The sequence below is a fragment of the Suncus etruscus genome, chromosome 14 (genome assembly GCF_024139225.1).
Source record: "Suncus etruscus isolate mSunEtr1 chromosome 14, mSunEtr1.pri.cur, whole genome shotgun sequence".
Classification (NCBI taxonomy): Eukaryota; Metazoa; Chordata; class Mammalia; order Eulipotyphla; family Soricidae; genus Suncus; species Suncus etruscus.
In genome coordinates, this window is record NC_064861.1 from 89,456,970 (window position 1) to 89,472,502 (window position 15,533).

At 53.6% G+C, this 15,533-nt stretch overlaps 1 protein-coding gene across 2 annotated transcripts; it reads right to left on the bottom strand.

Annotated features, from left to right (window-relative positions):
* Nucleotides 1–591: 591 nt before the first annotated feature.
* RTN2 (reticulon 2) lies at nt 592–14,836 on the bottom strand. Of its 2 annotated transcripts, none has more exons than XM_049787280.1 (10): nt 14,641–14,836; nt 11,694–11,738; nt 11,078–11,575; nt 10,736–10,981; nt 4,334–4,541; nt 3,992–4,130; nt 3,787–3,856; nt 3,652–3,698; nt 1,266–1,324; nt 592–1,097 (listed from the first exon to the last, which is right to left on the bottom strand). In XM_049787280.1, the coding sequence occupies exons 1-10, from the start codon at nt 14,672–14,674 to the stop codon at nt 1,025–1,027; spliced, it is 1,419 nt and encodes a 472-aa protein (XP_049643237.1). In that variant the 5' UTR covers nt 14,675–14,836; the 3' UTR covers nt 592–1,024. The 2 variants fall into 2 exon arrangements, with proteins under 2 accessions (XP_049643237.1, XP_049643238.1); XM_049787281.1 differs by having other exon boundaries at nt 10,739–10,981; nt 14,641–14,835.
* Between the last annotated feature and the right edge of the window lie 697 nt (nt 14,837–15,533).

A 15,533-nucleotide genomic window follows, 5' to 3' on the forward strand; every position in this document is an offset into this window, starting at 1 on the left:
CCTCAGGGCTTAAAGTGAATGGCCATGATTTGGTTTCTGGAGCACTACCAAGTACAGGTCCCAGGGCCCTTGCATTGAACCATTGGTCCTGCTATTCCAGAAAAACCAGGAAAATCACCTGGGTCCCCTAAACAGCACTTTGGGACACTCCCCCCCTAAATAAAAACCAAACATTAGTTGCAGAAAATAAATTTTGTCACATTCAGTGATGCTCAGGGGTTACTCCTGGATCTACACTCAGAAATTACTCCTGGCAGGGCTCAGGGGACCATATGAGATGCCAGGGATCCAACCTGGGTCACCTGTGTGCGAGGCAAACGTCCTTCACTCTGTTCTATTGATCGGGTCCTATTAAATGTGTGTGTGTGTGTGTGTGTGTGTGTGTGTGTGTGTGTGTGTGTGACTTCAACACTCAGAGGTCATTCCTGATGGTAGTTGGGCAAACACAAGCTGTACTGAGGATCAAACTGGGTGGGCTTGTGCAAGGCACCACCTTTCTGGTTGAAGGTGCAACTTGTGCTGGAAACTTCTGCAGGGGTTGCTCTGACAGGCAGCAGGTGAGAGCTGGCTGGAGGCTAGAAGACGCGAAACTTTTGGATTTTTTCCACATGAGTCTTTATTACAGTGTAAATCCAAGCTCAGGCCTCCCTGGGGCCCCATGCAAAGCCCCGGCCAAGGGGGGCCAGCGGCGTCCAGGAGACACCGGTCGTCACAGCGCCTCCAGCGGCGAGACCGCCAAAGTGCAGCAAGGGCTGCGGGCCCTATCTGGGTGAACTACAAGTCCCAACGGGCCCCGGGGCCGAGGTGCCTCTCTTCTTTCCGGACTCTTAGAGCAGAGCCTCTCGGGAAATGTAGTCCGCTCAGGCAATTTGCGCAAACCCGCGGTGGACACCGCAGGGAAATGGCTCGAGCCAGTCAGTGGCAGGGTAAGGGGTGGGGATGGGTGGGTAATAAAGACGGGGGGGTGGGCAGAGGGGCTGCAGGGGGTGGGAGCAGACGTCCCTCTGGTAGAGACACCCCCCTTTCATTCAGCTTTGGCTTTGGATCCGGAGACTGCAGAGGTGAGGGCTCCAGTCCCTGGGATCTTAGCTTGGATCCTGGGAGAGAAACAGGGGGAGGGAGATTCAGGGCCTGGGGCGGGAGACACAGCGAGTGGGGGAAAACCACAGCATCCCCCCACTTTCTTGGAGACATTTAGCTAGGAAGGGGTGCTCCCAAACTGATGTTTCCCATTCCTGTCCTCCCCCAGCCCTTCTCTTACTTACTTAGCTTTGATGTGGCTCAGCTGGTTGGTCACCAATCCCACATACTGGTCTATCTGGGCCTGGGGGAGACCAAGAAGTGAGGGGGCTGCTCCTTCCCCTACCACCTCCAGTTCACCCGGAAATTCCAATAATTTGAAAGGCTGAGTGACCCTAGCAAGGTCCCCTTACAGGGCCTCTGCCAATGACTCCCAAGCCAGGAGGAACCCCACAGTATACCTCCCCCCAAAAAAACCTAACCAAACCAGACAAAGTAAGGCCAGGCACTTGGTTTGCCAAGCCTAGTTCTAGTCGCTGGCAGTCAGGGATCATTTTTGAGTCAGAAATAAGGGGGGTAAAAACATCACCCCCTCAATCCAAAATCCAAATCCACCTACAATTTAGCCTAAGAGAAAATCCAGCAGTGATTTGAGAGCCGAGCCAAGAACCAAGTTCCAAGAGTTTTCCTTTTTCTTTTTGGTTTTGGGGTCACACCCGATGGCACTGAGAGGTTATTCCTGGCTCTACACTCAGAAATTACTCCTGGCAGGCTCAGGGGACCATATGGGATGCCGGGGATTGAACCAGGGTCTGTCCTGATCTACCACATGCAAGGCAAACGTCCTACTGCTGTGCTATCTCTCTGGCCTCAGAGATTACTTCTGACCGTGCTTGGGGACATATAGGGAATGCCAAGGATCGAACCCAAGTCACCTACATGCAGGGTAAGTGCCCTCCCTGCTCTGGGCTCTTGATCTATTTATTTATTTATTTATTTTTGCTACTCTTGGTGGCCCTCAGGGGGTAATCCTGGCTCTGTGCTCAGAAGTCACATCTAGCAGTGCTCTGGAGGTTTGGGACTTCTCGTGAGGCCAGGGTCAGTCGCAGTCTCTCAGGCTTCTTGGCCATTTTTGTACTTTTTTTTGGGGGGTGGGCACACCCAGTAGTTCTCAGGACTTGCTTCTGGCTCTCCACTTAGGGATCTCTGCTGGTGAGACACCAGGGGGGACCATCTGGAATGTCTGGGTGCTGGCTGTGTTCAAGGCAAGTGTCCAATTACCTATTCAATGGCTCTGGCCCCCCACTGTTCTGGGTTTTGACAGGGGGGTTAGTCCCTGCCATTTTCGTCCACCTGATTGGCTAAAATAAATGGATGTCACTCAGCCCCAGGTCACGTGCAAGACCAGCTCTGACCTCGGTGTCCAGAGGGAATTTCCGAGGTGTCAGCGGCTCTCAGGGCGCCTGTCTCTGGCTGGGTATGTGTTGTTCTGTGACTCGAGTAGAGATATGGCCGGGCAACTGGGACATGTCAGTGACACCTGGCTTCCTCTCAGAGTGCCCCCCCATCTCAGGCTGGTACATGCCAGTAACACCCTGCTTCTGCCGGGGAACCCCACCCTACCCCAATCCTTTGTGTCCTGCTGTGAAATTTATTATTTTGCTAATTTTGTTTTGGCATGTTTGAGAAGCCACACCCAGCTGTGCCCAGGACCTATTCCTGGCTCTGAGCTCAGGGATCACCCCTGGCAAGGTTCAGGTCACCATATGGGGTGCTGGAAATCGAACCAGGGCAGCCACATATGCAAGGCAAGTATCTTCCTACCCGCTGTACTATCTCTTTGACCCCTATTTAAATTTTGTTGAGAATCTCCCTCAGCAGTGCTCAGGAATGACATCCCGTGTGGTGCTCAAGAGAACAAACAGGAGGTGCTGGAAGAAGAACTGAGGTCAGCTCCTGGGGTGCAAGAAAAGCACCTTCAGCCCTGTGCTTTCTCTCCAGTGCTCTGGCTATGAAACCTGGTTTTCGTTTGTTTGTTTTGTTTTGCTTTGTGTTCACACCTGGCAGCAATCAGGAGTTACTCCTGGCTCTGCAAAATCACTCCTAATAGGCTCTGGGCACCATATGGAATGCGGGGATCGAACCCCAGTCAGCTGCATGGAAGGTCCTTGCTGTGCTAAATCTTGGTCTGAAAACTTATTCTTTAAAACTCAGTTGTGGGTCCAGAGAGAGAGAGAGATAGTGTAGCGGGGAGGGTGCTTACCTACCACGCCACCAACCCAGGTTCGATCCCGGACATCCCATATAGGCATATAAGGTCTCCTGAGCGTACCAAGAGGGATTCCTGAGCGCAGGGCCAGGAGTAACCCCTGAGCATCGCCAGGTGTGGCCCCCAAAAACAAAAAATAAATTAAAAAAAAAAAAGAAAGAAAAACTCCAGTTGTGTTAAGAGGGAGCAGTCGGTGCCTTAAGACTGGAATACTGCTCAGGGAGATACTGACTCTGGGGGGCCAGACCCCAGAGCCCCCTCCTATCCAGACTCTGGCAACAGGATCTGGCTTTGGGGGTGAGAGGGGCCCATCCACTCACTGGGCTTGGGGTGCTGGCAGCTATGGGTATGCGGTCACTCACCTGATGTTGCCGGTACAGCAGGGGGAGGGTGAATAAACCAATCACTCCTGTGGGGGAAGGGGGGCAGTCAGGGAACTATATGGTTCCTTCCACAGCCCAGCCCCCCAGCCCAAACCCCACCTTCTGCCAGCTCACCCAGAATGAGAAGAGTCAATCCATTAAAGACAGCACCCACGAAGGTCAAGATGTAGAAGAGAAGGGCCAGCTGGGGGTAAGGGTCAAGAGTCAGGGGTCAAGAGTCAGACAAACTCACAGCCAGGGCCCTCCAACCCATGGGGCGGTGGGGGGCAGAAAGGTGAATGGTGGGGGGCCCAGGAGACACGGGAGTTTTGGGGGGCACCTTGAGAGAGTCCACGAGGTCTTCCACGAGGAAGAAATGCCGCAGCTGCGTGACCCCCGAGACCACATGGGAGGCGATGAGCTTGGACAGGCGTTCTGTCTGCTCCTGGGTCAAGGTCAGGTCCACATCCAGGTAGGCCCTGAAGGAACACAGGCCCTCAGTGGGCAAAGTGGGGAGACAGGAGGAAGGAAGGAGCAGCCAAGGGGGAAGAAAGGGAGAAATCAATGGAGGATGTTGAGTAAGAGGTGAGGGGAGGAAGTGGATGTCAGGAACGGATGGATCAGGGTGAGGCTGGCAGTTTGCTGGCCAGCTGTGGGAGAGAGAATCTCAGGGGGTCCTTACTGGAAGGGGTTGGCGCCATCACCCCGATGCAAGGCCTGCAGCACTTTGCGGTAAACCCTGAGAGAGATGGTGGCGCCGAGCAGCAGCAGGGCCAAGTTTGCGGCCACCGACACAATGCTGAAGTGCAGGAGGCAGAGCAGGGAGACCATGAGGCCCGTGAACACGGCGCCCGACGTCCTGGAGTCCGTCCAGTACAGCAGGTCGGCCACTAAGGGGGCGGAGAAGATGTAGTTGGTGGGGGCGCCAGACTCCCTCCACTTCATCAGCACAGGAGTCTTCTTTACTTTTGTATTTTTTGGGGGTCCCACCCAGCGGCATTCAGGGGTTACTCCTGCTCTGGGCTTAGAAATTAATCCAGGAGGCTCAAGAGACTATATAGGATGCTGGGGATCAAACCCAGGTCAGCCACATGCAAAGCAAATGGCTTCCCCACTATACTATCGCTCTAGCCCCTATTTTATTGTTTTGTTTTGTTTTGTGTTAGGGCCACACCTGGTGGTGGTCTGGTCTTACTTCTGTCTCTGAGCTCAGGGATCACTCCTAGTGGGGTGTAGGGGACCCTACAAGTGCCAGGGTTTGAACCTAGGTTGGCACTATGCAATACAAGTGTCCCACCACCTGCCCAATCTCTGTGGCGCCTCCAGTTATTTATTTATTTATTTATTTTGTTTTTTTGGGCCACACCCAGTGGTGCTCAGGGGTTACTCCTGGCTATCTGCTCAGAAATAGCTCCTGGCAGGCACGGGGGACCATATGGGACACCAGGATTCGAACCAACCACTTTTGGTCCTGGATCGGCTGCTTGTAAGGCAAACGCCACTGTGCTATCTCTCCGGGCCTGCCTTCAGTTATTTTTAGAGGGGTGTGAGACTACACACAATGATGCTTCGGGGCTACTCCTGACTATTCAGAGGTTGTTCCCAGCAGTGTTCAGGAGTCAAGGGGATGCAGAATACTGAACTGGGGTCTGTCGCATGCCAGTAAGTCACCTTCACCCGTATATTATCTCTTTGCCACTGTTCCCCATTTGGGGGGCCGGTGTTTTGTGCTACACCCAGCGACGCTCAGTGGTTCCTCCTAGTTCTGCACTCAGAAATCGCTCCTGGCAGGGATGTCAGGATCATATGGGATGTCGGGGATTAAACCCAGGTCTGTCCTAGGTCAGCCATGTGCAAGGCAAACGCCCTCCTGCTGTGCTATCGCTCCGGCCTATCCCATTTTTGGTTTTGTTTTGGGGTCACAATCTGTGTTGATCGGGGCTTACTCCCGCCTCTGTGCTCTAGGATCAATCTTGGCGGTGTGTGAGGGATCTTATAAGTGCTGAGAATCAACCCAGATTGGCCACGTGCGAGGCAAGTACCCTCAGGATTAAATTTGGGCTCCTGAGTGCAAAGCCATTGCACTGACTTATTTCCAAGTGACATCCCTGATCCCAGGGCTGGTGTGATGGTACAGGGGCTCAGACACATGTCTGGAAGGGGTTCAATCCCACACACTGCATGTGGTTCCCTGAGCACCCCAAGAGGGGGGAATCCTTAAGCTCAGACCCAAGGAAAGCCTTAAGCACAGCCAGCGGTGGCTCAACCTCTTGCCTTACCCCCCAAAAAAAATCAGTAGTGTGGGCGTCAGAGTGATAATAGAATAGGTAGGATGTTTGCCTTGAACATGGACAACCAGGATTTGATTCCTGGCATCCCATATGAAGTAATTCCTGAATACAGAACTGGAGTGAGCCCTGAGCATTGCCAGTGTGTCCCCAAACCAAACCAAACCTGCCCCCGAAAAAATCAGAGTTCAGAAAAACAAAAGCAAAAGAAACTCGGGGTACAGCGCCGAAGGCATTTGCCTTGTACATGGCAGATACAGGTTTGGTCCCCAGCATCCTATAGGGTCCCCTTGAGCCTGCCAAGAGTAATTCCTGAAACCACGAGGTATGGCTAAACTCCAAAAATAAATAAATGAACAAAAATAAGTCAGCACTCTCCTCTGCCCCAATCCAATCCTGGACTGGATTGTGTATACCAGGATTAGAACCAGGACCTCGGGGCCTAGTGATAGCACAGCGGTAAGGCATTTGCCTTGCATGCAGCTAATCCGGGACAGAACCGGGTTTGATTCCCAGCATTCCATAGGGTCCCCCAAGCCTGCCAGGAGCAATTTCTGGTACAGAGCCAGGAGTAACCCTTGAGCGCAAAAATAAACAAAACAAAACAAAACAAAAGAAGAACCAGACCTCATACATATGAAACATGTACTACTCCTGTAGCTTCTTTTACTTCTGTTTTTGTTTGTTTTTGTTTTTGGGTCACACCTGCCAGCGCTCAGGGGTTCCTCCTGGCTCTATGCTCAGAAATCACTCCTGGCAGGCTCAGGGGACCATATGGGATGCCGGGATTTGAACCACTGTCCTTCTGCATGAAAGGCAGACACACTACCTCCATGCTATCTCTCCGCCCCCTTACTTTTGTTTTTGAAAATTTGGAAATTTGGAAATGTGGGGTGTTATTCCTGGTGGTGCTGGGAGAAACATATGCAGTGCCAGGGATCAAATCAAGTGAGCTCTGTGCAAGGCAAGCGCCCTCCCACAGTACTATCTCTCCAGCCCTGTGAAAAAAAATTTTTTTTTAATTTTTTTTTTCCTATTGCTCCAGCCCTCTTGTCCTTGTTAGTTTTTTTCTTTTAATGTTTTTTAAACTTCATTAATCGACTGATTGTTGATTGGTTTCTGGGCCATATCTAGCGGCACTCAGGGGTCACTCCGGGCTCTGTGCTTAAAAATCACTCCTGGTAAACTCCAGGGACTATATGGGATGCCAGAGATCAAAACTGGGTCCTTCACAGCTCAGCTGCTTGCAAGGCAAATGCCCTACCGCTGTGCTATCTCTCCAGTCCCCAGCCTTGTTATTTGTTTTGGGTTATACCCCTAGTGTTCTATGAGGGGCTATTCCAGGTAGCACACCAGTGTTGGGGCCCGAACCAGGACCAGCGGGGTGCCAGGCAAGTGCCTAACTCCTATAGCATCTCTCTGAGTTCCTCCTGCCTATTTCCAGGAGCAGCCAGAGACTTTTCCCTGTCTCTGTCCCACCCCAGGAGCTCTGGGTTTCTGGAAAGTTTGCAGGTGTGACCTATCTATAAAGCAAGACCTCCACAGGGCCAGAGTGATAGCACAGAGGGAATGGTGTTTGCCTTGTACTAAGCCAACCCGGGTTTGATCCTCGGCATCCCAGAGGGTACCCCAAGCCTTCCCGGAGTTACTCTTGAGTGGAGACCCAGCCCCAAAATAAATAAAACAACCAAACAAGGTCATCTTTGTCCTCTCCAGCCACTTTGTGTTCTAAATCCTAAAAGCCAAGCAGGGCAAGACAGGTCCCTTCCTAAGGAAGGAGGGGAAAGGGGTACGGCTGTAGCACCACGTGATCCTTTACCTGAGTTCGATCCCCGACACCCCATATGGTTTCCTGAGCACTTTCCAGGAGTAAGTAATTTTTGAGTGCAAGGTCAGGAATTATCCCAGAGTATCATTGGTTCTGCCCCCCTCGAAAAAAAAAACAACAAACACAAACAAATCAGCGAGAACACAGCAAGAAGGGCATTTGCCTTGCATGTGACTGACCTGGGTTCCATTTCTAGCATCCCATATAGTCCCCAAAGCCTGCCAGGAGTAATCCCTGAGTACCACCAGGTGTGGCCCCAAAATCAAACCAAAACGAACAAAAGACTAAAACAAATAACCCTCAAAATTAAAAAAAAAAAAAAAAAAAAAAAAGAGAAGCAAGTCAAGGGGCCAGAGCTGTGGCGCAAGCCTCTAGCCTAGGACGGACCAAGTTCGATCCCCCGGTGTGGTGTCCCATATGGTCCCCCAAGCCAGGAGCGATTTCTGAGCTCATAGCCAGGAGTAACCCCTGAGGGCCAATGATTGTGGCCCAAAAGCCAAAAGCCAAAAAAAAAAAAAAAAAGGCATATTCCTTGCCCCGGGTAACCTGGGTTCTATCCCTGGCATCCCCGGAGGCTGCCAGGAATGATTCCTGAGCACAGAGCCAGGAGTAACCCCTGAGCAGTGCCAGGTGTGACCCCCCCCCAAAAAAAAAACCCTCAAAAAATAAAATAAATGGAGAAATGTCACTATCTATAGTCTGTACCCAACTTTTACGCTTCAGCCTGACACAGACCTCAAGACCCCAAAGTTTGATCCCAGCCCTCTAAAACTTCAATAGTCCTCCCACTAAAGCCACATATTCAGAGTCCCAGCTTTCTGTTTCCTTCCAAATCCTTCCATTGTCCAGCCCTAGTGCAGCACTTCTGTCCTGCTCAACCTGACACCCTTCATTTTTTGGGGGTGGGGTGGGGTGGGATTGGGCCACACCCCCGGAGTACTCAGGGATCTCCTGGGATCCCACAAACAGATCAGCTGCGTGCAAAGCAAGCGGCTTATCCCTGTCTGTGTCCCTAGGTTCCCCCACGCCACCTTGCACCTTGCAAGCTCCCGGGGTGCCAGTGCGTGGGGGAGGGACCGGGTCGCCTGAGGCGGGGGCTAAGTTTAGGCCCTGGGGGGAAGGGGGCCTGGCTCACAGCTGTGCAGCCTGGGCCAGCTCCTGAGTGACAGCGCCGCCTGGGCCTGCCGCTGGGGGAGGGGGGTCCCCCTCTCTGGAACCCCGAAGGCCCCGGCACGCAGAACGCGGGGACACCCCACGATTGCTCCCCAAGCGCCCTGGTCACCCCTGTAATCTCCCCCACTCTACTTTGGCCCCCAGGCTGCGGGCCCTGGGGAATCTAGGGCCCAGAAGGAAAGGCCTCTCCCCCATTTTTTTGGGTGGAGGGTTCTGAGCGATTCCGAACTCGATCAGCCGTGCCCCACCCACCCCCCATCGCAGCCAGCACGGTTGGACCCACCGGTACCCTGCATCTTGGCTCTCGGGATTCCGCTGCAGGCCTCCCGGGCTTCTGGGGGACTTGGCCCACCTCGGTGGCGGGAGGAGGGACTGGAGGGAGGCGGGACCCTCTGGGTCCAGCCAATAGCTCGCCCAAGAGGTGGGGACAGTTCCAAACCCGGTGGCTCTCGGTAAACAACCAGAAGCCCCAAGCTGAGAGCGCCAGTCTGGAGACACCCCAGGGCGGGAGTCTGAGCCGATTTTAAACCAGACTGGTCGGTTTGCGACAACAGTGGGTAGATCGGACGGTGGAGGGGGGTTTCTAAAGGGGTCCCCTCTGACTGATCGACGATGACCCCAAAAGGGGATGATAAGGATGGTTTGGAGAGCCCAAACTCACCCTCTAGGTGGAGCATCCCCCAAATAAAAAAATAATTTTTGTATAAGGAAAGGGAGAGATAAGTGGGCTAAGTCGCTTGCCTTGGACAGGCCGACCTGGAATCGATCTCCAGTATCTCATATGATTCCCCTGAGCACCACCAGGAGTAGTAATTCCTGGGCACAGAGCCAGGGGTCACCCCTGAACACTGCCAGGTGTGGCCCAGAAACAAAGCACAAACAAACAAAAAGTAACCCCTGAGCACTGGAGGGTGTAGCCCCAAACAAAAAACAAAAATCATTTGCTTTTTTTTTCAGTCATCAGCCCATCATAATGCTAAAAAAGAGGCTTAGGTTTCTAAAGGGCACAAAAACTCCATCACCCCATAGGCTGCAGAAACATTGCAACTGAGAGGAACGTCACTGGATTCCACGATCCCCCAAACCCCATCTGGTCCCACCAAGTCCTGCTAGGAATAGATCCTTGAATACAGAAAGACAGTGAATGGTTCGAATCCCAGCATCCCATATGGTCCCCAGAACCTGCTAGGAACGACTTCTGAGCGTAAAGACAAGAGGAAACCCTGAGCGCTGCCAGGTGTGACCCCAACACCAAAAAATCAAATCAAATAAAACTAAGCACTGATGGATGTGACCGCCCAAAATAAACAGAAAAAAAATAAAAACAACTAAAAGAATCCAAACGGCAATCTTAAACAGCAGGAACAAAATTTTATAAAAAATATAAGGATTATATTTATAATATATAATGTAATATGATATAAGAAATATATTTATGGGGCCGGGTAGGTGGCGCTGGAGGTAAGGTGTCTGCCTTGCAAGCGCTAGCCAAGGAAGGACCGCGGTTAGATCCCCCGGCGTCCCATATGGTCCCTCCAAGCCAGGGGCGATTTCTGAGCACATAGCCAGGAGTAACCCCTGAGCGTCAAACGGGTGTGGCCCAAAAACTAAAAAAAAAAAAAAAAAAAGAAATATATTTATAAGGAATATAAGTTTATAAGGCATATAAATTAATAGCAATCCCTTATCTTCCCAACTTTCCCAAGAGAGGTTGGTCCCTTAAGGGCCCAGGATCCATCCATCCTAGTCAATTTCACCCCTGCCATCCTGGTCAATTTCACCCCCTGTCAATTACTACCTCGAGGGCGTGGCTCCAGCGTGAATCCTGATTGGTCGGCGCTATCGAGGCTCTGCCCGCTGATTGGCTCCCGCTCCAGCTGCCCCCTTGGCTCTTCCCCCTGCTTCCGCGAGGGCTGGTCAATTGCACAGTTGGGACCGGCCGACCCTGGAGGAGGAGACGGGGTGCAGGCCCTGGGGCTCCCAGCAGCGGGACTTTGCAGCGGCGATGGCCGGGCGAGCCCCCCGATCTGTCGATCCAAATCTGGGGCGAGTGGGCGAGAACGCTGTGAGCTTGTGGGGGATGCTCCGAGGAGGGATCAACCTCCCCCCACCTAGCAGGCACCCCCCAAAATCTAACCTGTGCTCGCCTCCAGCCGCCTCTCGGCTTCTTCGGGCTCTTCTTCGTCCTCCAGCGGGCTGGTGGAGCTCGTGGTGTCCGAGTCCTCCCCGGACGCCGAGCCCCGAGTCGCCCAGCCCAGCCGATCCAGGCGGAGCCGCAAGTCCTCCAGTGGGCGATCGGCGGCGGTGATGGTGATGGGCACCGCCGGGTCCAGCTCGCTGCTGGGGCGCCCGGGTTCTGGGGACTGGCTCAGGCTGGGGATGCTCTCCAAACTGTCCCCGAGGCCTGGCTGGGGGGCCGGGTCTCGAGGTTCTGAGACCGATCGACCCTGGGGTCGGGGGCGTCGAGCTAGCGAATCCCGGCGGGCCCCAGAGCCCACGGCACCGTCGAAGGCGATGTAGGAGAAAGTCAGCTCTCGGGGGGTGCCCCAGTCCTGCGACGTGGTCTCTTCGTCGTCGTCCTCTGAGAATTCCCGGGCTGTGTGCAGCTCCCGAAATTCCGAGTCGTCGTTTCCACCTGCAGGAAAGACCCCTGAGCAACTCTGGTAGGATTTTCAACCTCCTTAAGCTAGTTCTGAGTACCCTCGTCTCCGGGCCCCCCAAGATCCTAGGTGCCCCTGCTGTCCTCCACTTACCTTCTGTGGAGTCCGGGGTAGAGGAGGCTGTCGATGGAGCTTCTTCTGTGACAAGGAAAGAATTCAAGAATTTAGACTGTCTTGAGTCCTATAAAGGTGGCCGGTCCCTAAGACCAAGACCGGAGCAATAGGACAGCAGGGAGGGAGTTTGATTTTGCATAAGGCCAATCTGGGTTCCATCCCTGCATCCCATAGGGTCCCCCCAAAGCCTGCCAAGAATAACTCCTAAATGCAGAGCCAGAAGTAAGTCCTAAGCATTGTCTGATATGACCCAAACCTCATCCCCACCCCCAAAATAAAGTGCCTGCAGAAAAAAAAATTTTCTTTTGGATTTTGGGCCACACCTGGTGATAGGGTTACTCCTGGCTATGCGCTCAGAAATCACTCCTGGCTTGGAGGACCATATGGAACGTCTGTCCTAGGCTAGCGTGAGCAAGGCAAAAATGCCCTACCGTTTGTGCCACCGCTCTGCCCACCCCCTCTGAAACTTTGATCGCCCGAATTAAGGAATTTTAGATTTGAGTCACAAAAGCTGGAGAACATTCCACATACAATTACATCTTGATTTCGCTGCAATAAAATTTCAGTCTTAAAACCAGGCATTCTTTCTGAAGAGTTTTCACATTAGAAGTCTTGGTTCCCTCTCTTTTTTAGTTTTTAAATCTTATGTCACAAGCTCAGTGATCGCTCCTGACTGTTCTCTGGAACTACTCCAGGCACCGCATAAGATGCTGAAGATCGACCAGGTTGAACTCAGGTTCGGTCATGCAAGGCAAAGCGCTCCATTTGAGCCCCTCACATTAGAAGTTTTTAAATATTTCAGTTCACACAATAAATATATAAATAAATAAAAAAGGAGCCAGGTCGGAGAGATAGCACAGCGGTAGGGCTTTGCCTGTACCCAGCTGATTCGAACAGACAGTGGTTTGAATCCCGGCATCCCATATGGTCCCCAAAACCTGTCTGGATAGACTTCTGAGCACAGAAGCAGTAGTAACCCCTGAGTGCCACTGGGTGTGACCCAAAACAAAATAAAACAAAACAAAACAAAAAGAAGATTTCAGTTTATCCATCATACTTAGTAAAGCCCTGCACTGGGGGCAAGAGAGATAGCACAGCGGTAAGGCGTTTGCCTTGCATACAGAAAGAAGGACGGTGGTTCAAACCCTGGCATCCCATATGGTCCCTGAGCCTGCCGGGGGTGATTTCGGAGCATAGAGCCAGGAGTAGCTCCTGAGCGATGCCGGGTGTGACCCCCCAAAAACCAAAGACAAACAACAACAACAAAAGCCCTGCACTGCTCTGGGCACTGTTTTAGACCTTGAGACTAGGGGCCGGATAGATAGCACAGTGGTAGGGTATTAGCTTTGCATGCAGATGACCTGGGACAGACCCAGGTTTGATCCCTGGCATCCCAGTCTTTTAAATCCATGGAGGTATGGAAGGAATTAAACATAACACGGGGGGGGGGGGCAGCTGGAGAGATAGCACATCAGTAGGGCTTTTGCCTTGTAAGCGGCCAACCCAGGACAGACCCAGTTTCGATAATTGGCATCCCATATGGTCCCCCTAGCCTGCCAGGAGCGATTTCTGAGTGCAAAGCCAGAAGTAACCCCTGAATGCTGCTGGGTGTGACCCCAAAACTAAAAACAACAACAACAACAAAAACAACCATAACATGGGTGCTCAATACATGGAAAAGTAAAGCAGATAAAGGAAAAGAACGGGAAGGGATGCTAGAATAGTAGAATGGCTTTTGAGCAGAGATGAGAATGAAATGAGGAAGTCGTGCAGAAAATGTATGCAGAATGGACCAGTGCAAAGGCCCTGTAGCAGGCCCTGCGATTGCGAGGAGCAGAGTAAAAGAAGGTATGACTGGAGCAGGGCAACTGAGGCAGAGGGTGGTGAGAGATAAAGCAAAGGTGGAAAGAACCAGACAGAAAGCTCTTCCCCAAGCCAGCCGAGTCAAGCACAAGATCTCTCTCTCTCTCTCTCTCTCTCTCTCTCTCTCTCTCTCTCTCTCTCTCTCTCTCTCTCTCTCTCTCTCTCTCTCTCTCTCACACACACACACACACACACACACAAATTATCTTCAACGCTGAAATGACCAGTTCTCAGAAATGTTGACGCCTGGACTTCCAAGACATGCAAAAGATTCGAAGTGAAAAGAGGGGTGTCAGACCAGAGAAGGTTGGACAGGGGGTGGGTGTGAAAGAACCCTGGGCTGAGAGACAGCAAGGAAGGGACAGCCTGGGAGTTTCTGGGTGGAATCCACTTCTCCTTCCAGGCTAACTTGAAGATCTGCCTGGAGCAGATGCTGTTTATACCCTTTGGAGATTGAAATTGGACGCCCCCAGCCCCCCACTGGGGAATCTGGAGGTGCAGGGCAAAGGTGGGGGTGCTGGGGAGGAATGTCGCTTCCAGGATTACTACTCTGGGGTTAAGAAATAAAAATAAATTGAGAAAAACAGCTCAAATCCTGGGCCTGCCCTAGGGCTGGGTGCTTCCTGCGGCCAAGAGGTGCATGCTGGAAATGGAGCTGGGGTGCAGGGATGGATTTGGGGGCGCAGGGGGAGCCAGCCAGACAGACCCCTAGGCTGGATCCTGCCTGGGCCTCTCCCTTGCAACTCTCCTCCCTGCCAGCTGCCGCCAGCACCAGAGCGAGGGGACAGCTCCCGGCCAGAGCTCTGCACACGCGGGCGGGGCCTGGAGGCCGAATGGGGCGCCCTGCGAGCTTCTCCCCGATCCCCTAGGGTCCCCCCGACCTCCAGTCGGCCCTGCGGGTCAGGTGGGCCCGGTTGTGGGTCCGGATCTGGGGGGAGGGTAGGGCTTCCTTTGTCTTGCTTCTTCGCCTCCACCCCAGGCCCGTTCGCTCGGGGATCGGCTGCACGGGGACCCCGGCGGGGAGCACCCCCTGCACCCCAACATCCCGAGCACCGCTACTCACTGCAGTGGGCGAAGACCGGCAGGACCTGCCCCATGGCCCCCCTCGGGCCTGCATCGGGACCCCCGCCCACTCCGGCCACGCCGCCCGCCTGGGCCTGGGGCCAACGGCGCTCATCTCCGCCGCGCCCACGACGCCAGCGCCGCCGCCATCCCCGCCGCAGGCCGCCTCCTCCAGGCAGGCCCCGCTCCTGCGCCGCCGCCGCCGCCGCCGCCGCCCTCTGCTCGGCTCCGCTCGGCCGGGGCGGGCGGGGCCGCGCGCGGCGGAGAATCACTGCGGCGCGGGCCGGGGGCGGGGCCACTGCGAGAGGGACCAATCACGAGAAGGCAAAGGGGCGGGAAAGGCGTGATTAATAGCTGAGGGGCGTGGCTATAGGGTGACCCGCCAATCAGTTGTCTGGAGGGCGTGGTTTATAAAAATGTGGCTTAGAGAATGTGTGTGGAGCATAGAAAGGTGCGCTGGCCCTTCGCTCTAAGCTCCGCCCACATTCTTGGGCGGCGAATCACTGCGGCGTGGGCCGGGGGCGGGGCCACGGCGGAGAGGGACCAATCCTAAAAAGGCGAAACGAGGGGGCGTGGTCTATAGCGTAAGGGCGTAGCCCAGCCAACCAGGAGTTTGGAGGGAGCGGTTTATGCAAAAATAAGGGCGTGGTCTAGAGGATGTGGGCGGAGCTTAGACTAGTAGCTGATCCTCGCTCTAAGCTCCGCCTACATTCTTTAGACCACGCCCCTTTCACCTAAAATACGAGAGGTGTTGAAGAGATAGCATAGCGTTGGGCGTTTGCCTTCCATGTGGCCTACCCGATCGGAACCGTGTTCGATCCCCCGCACCCCCTATAGCCCCCCAAGCCTGCCAGGAGCGATTTCTGAGCACAGAGCCAGGAGTAACCTCTGAGT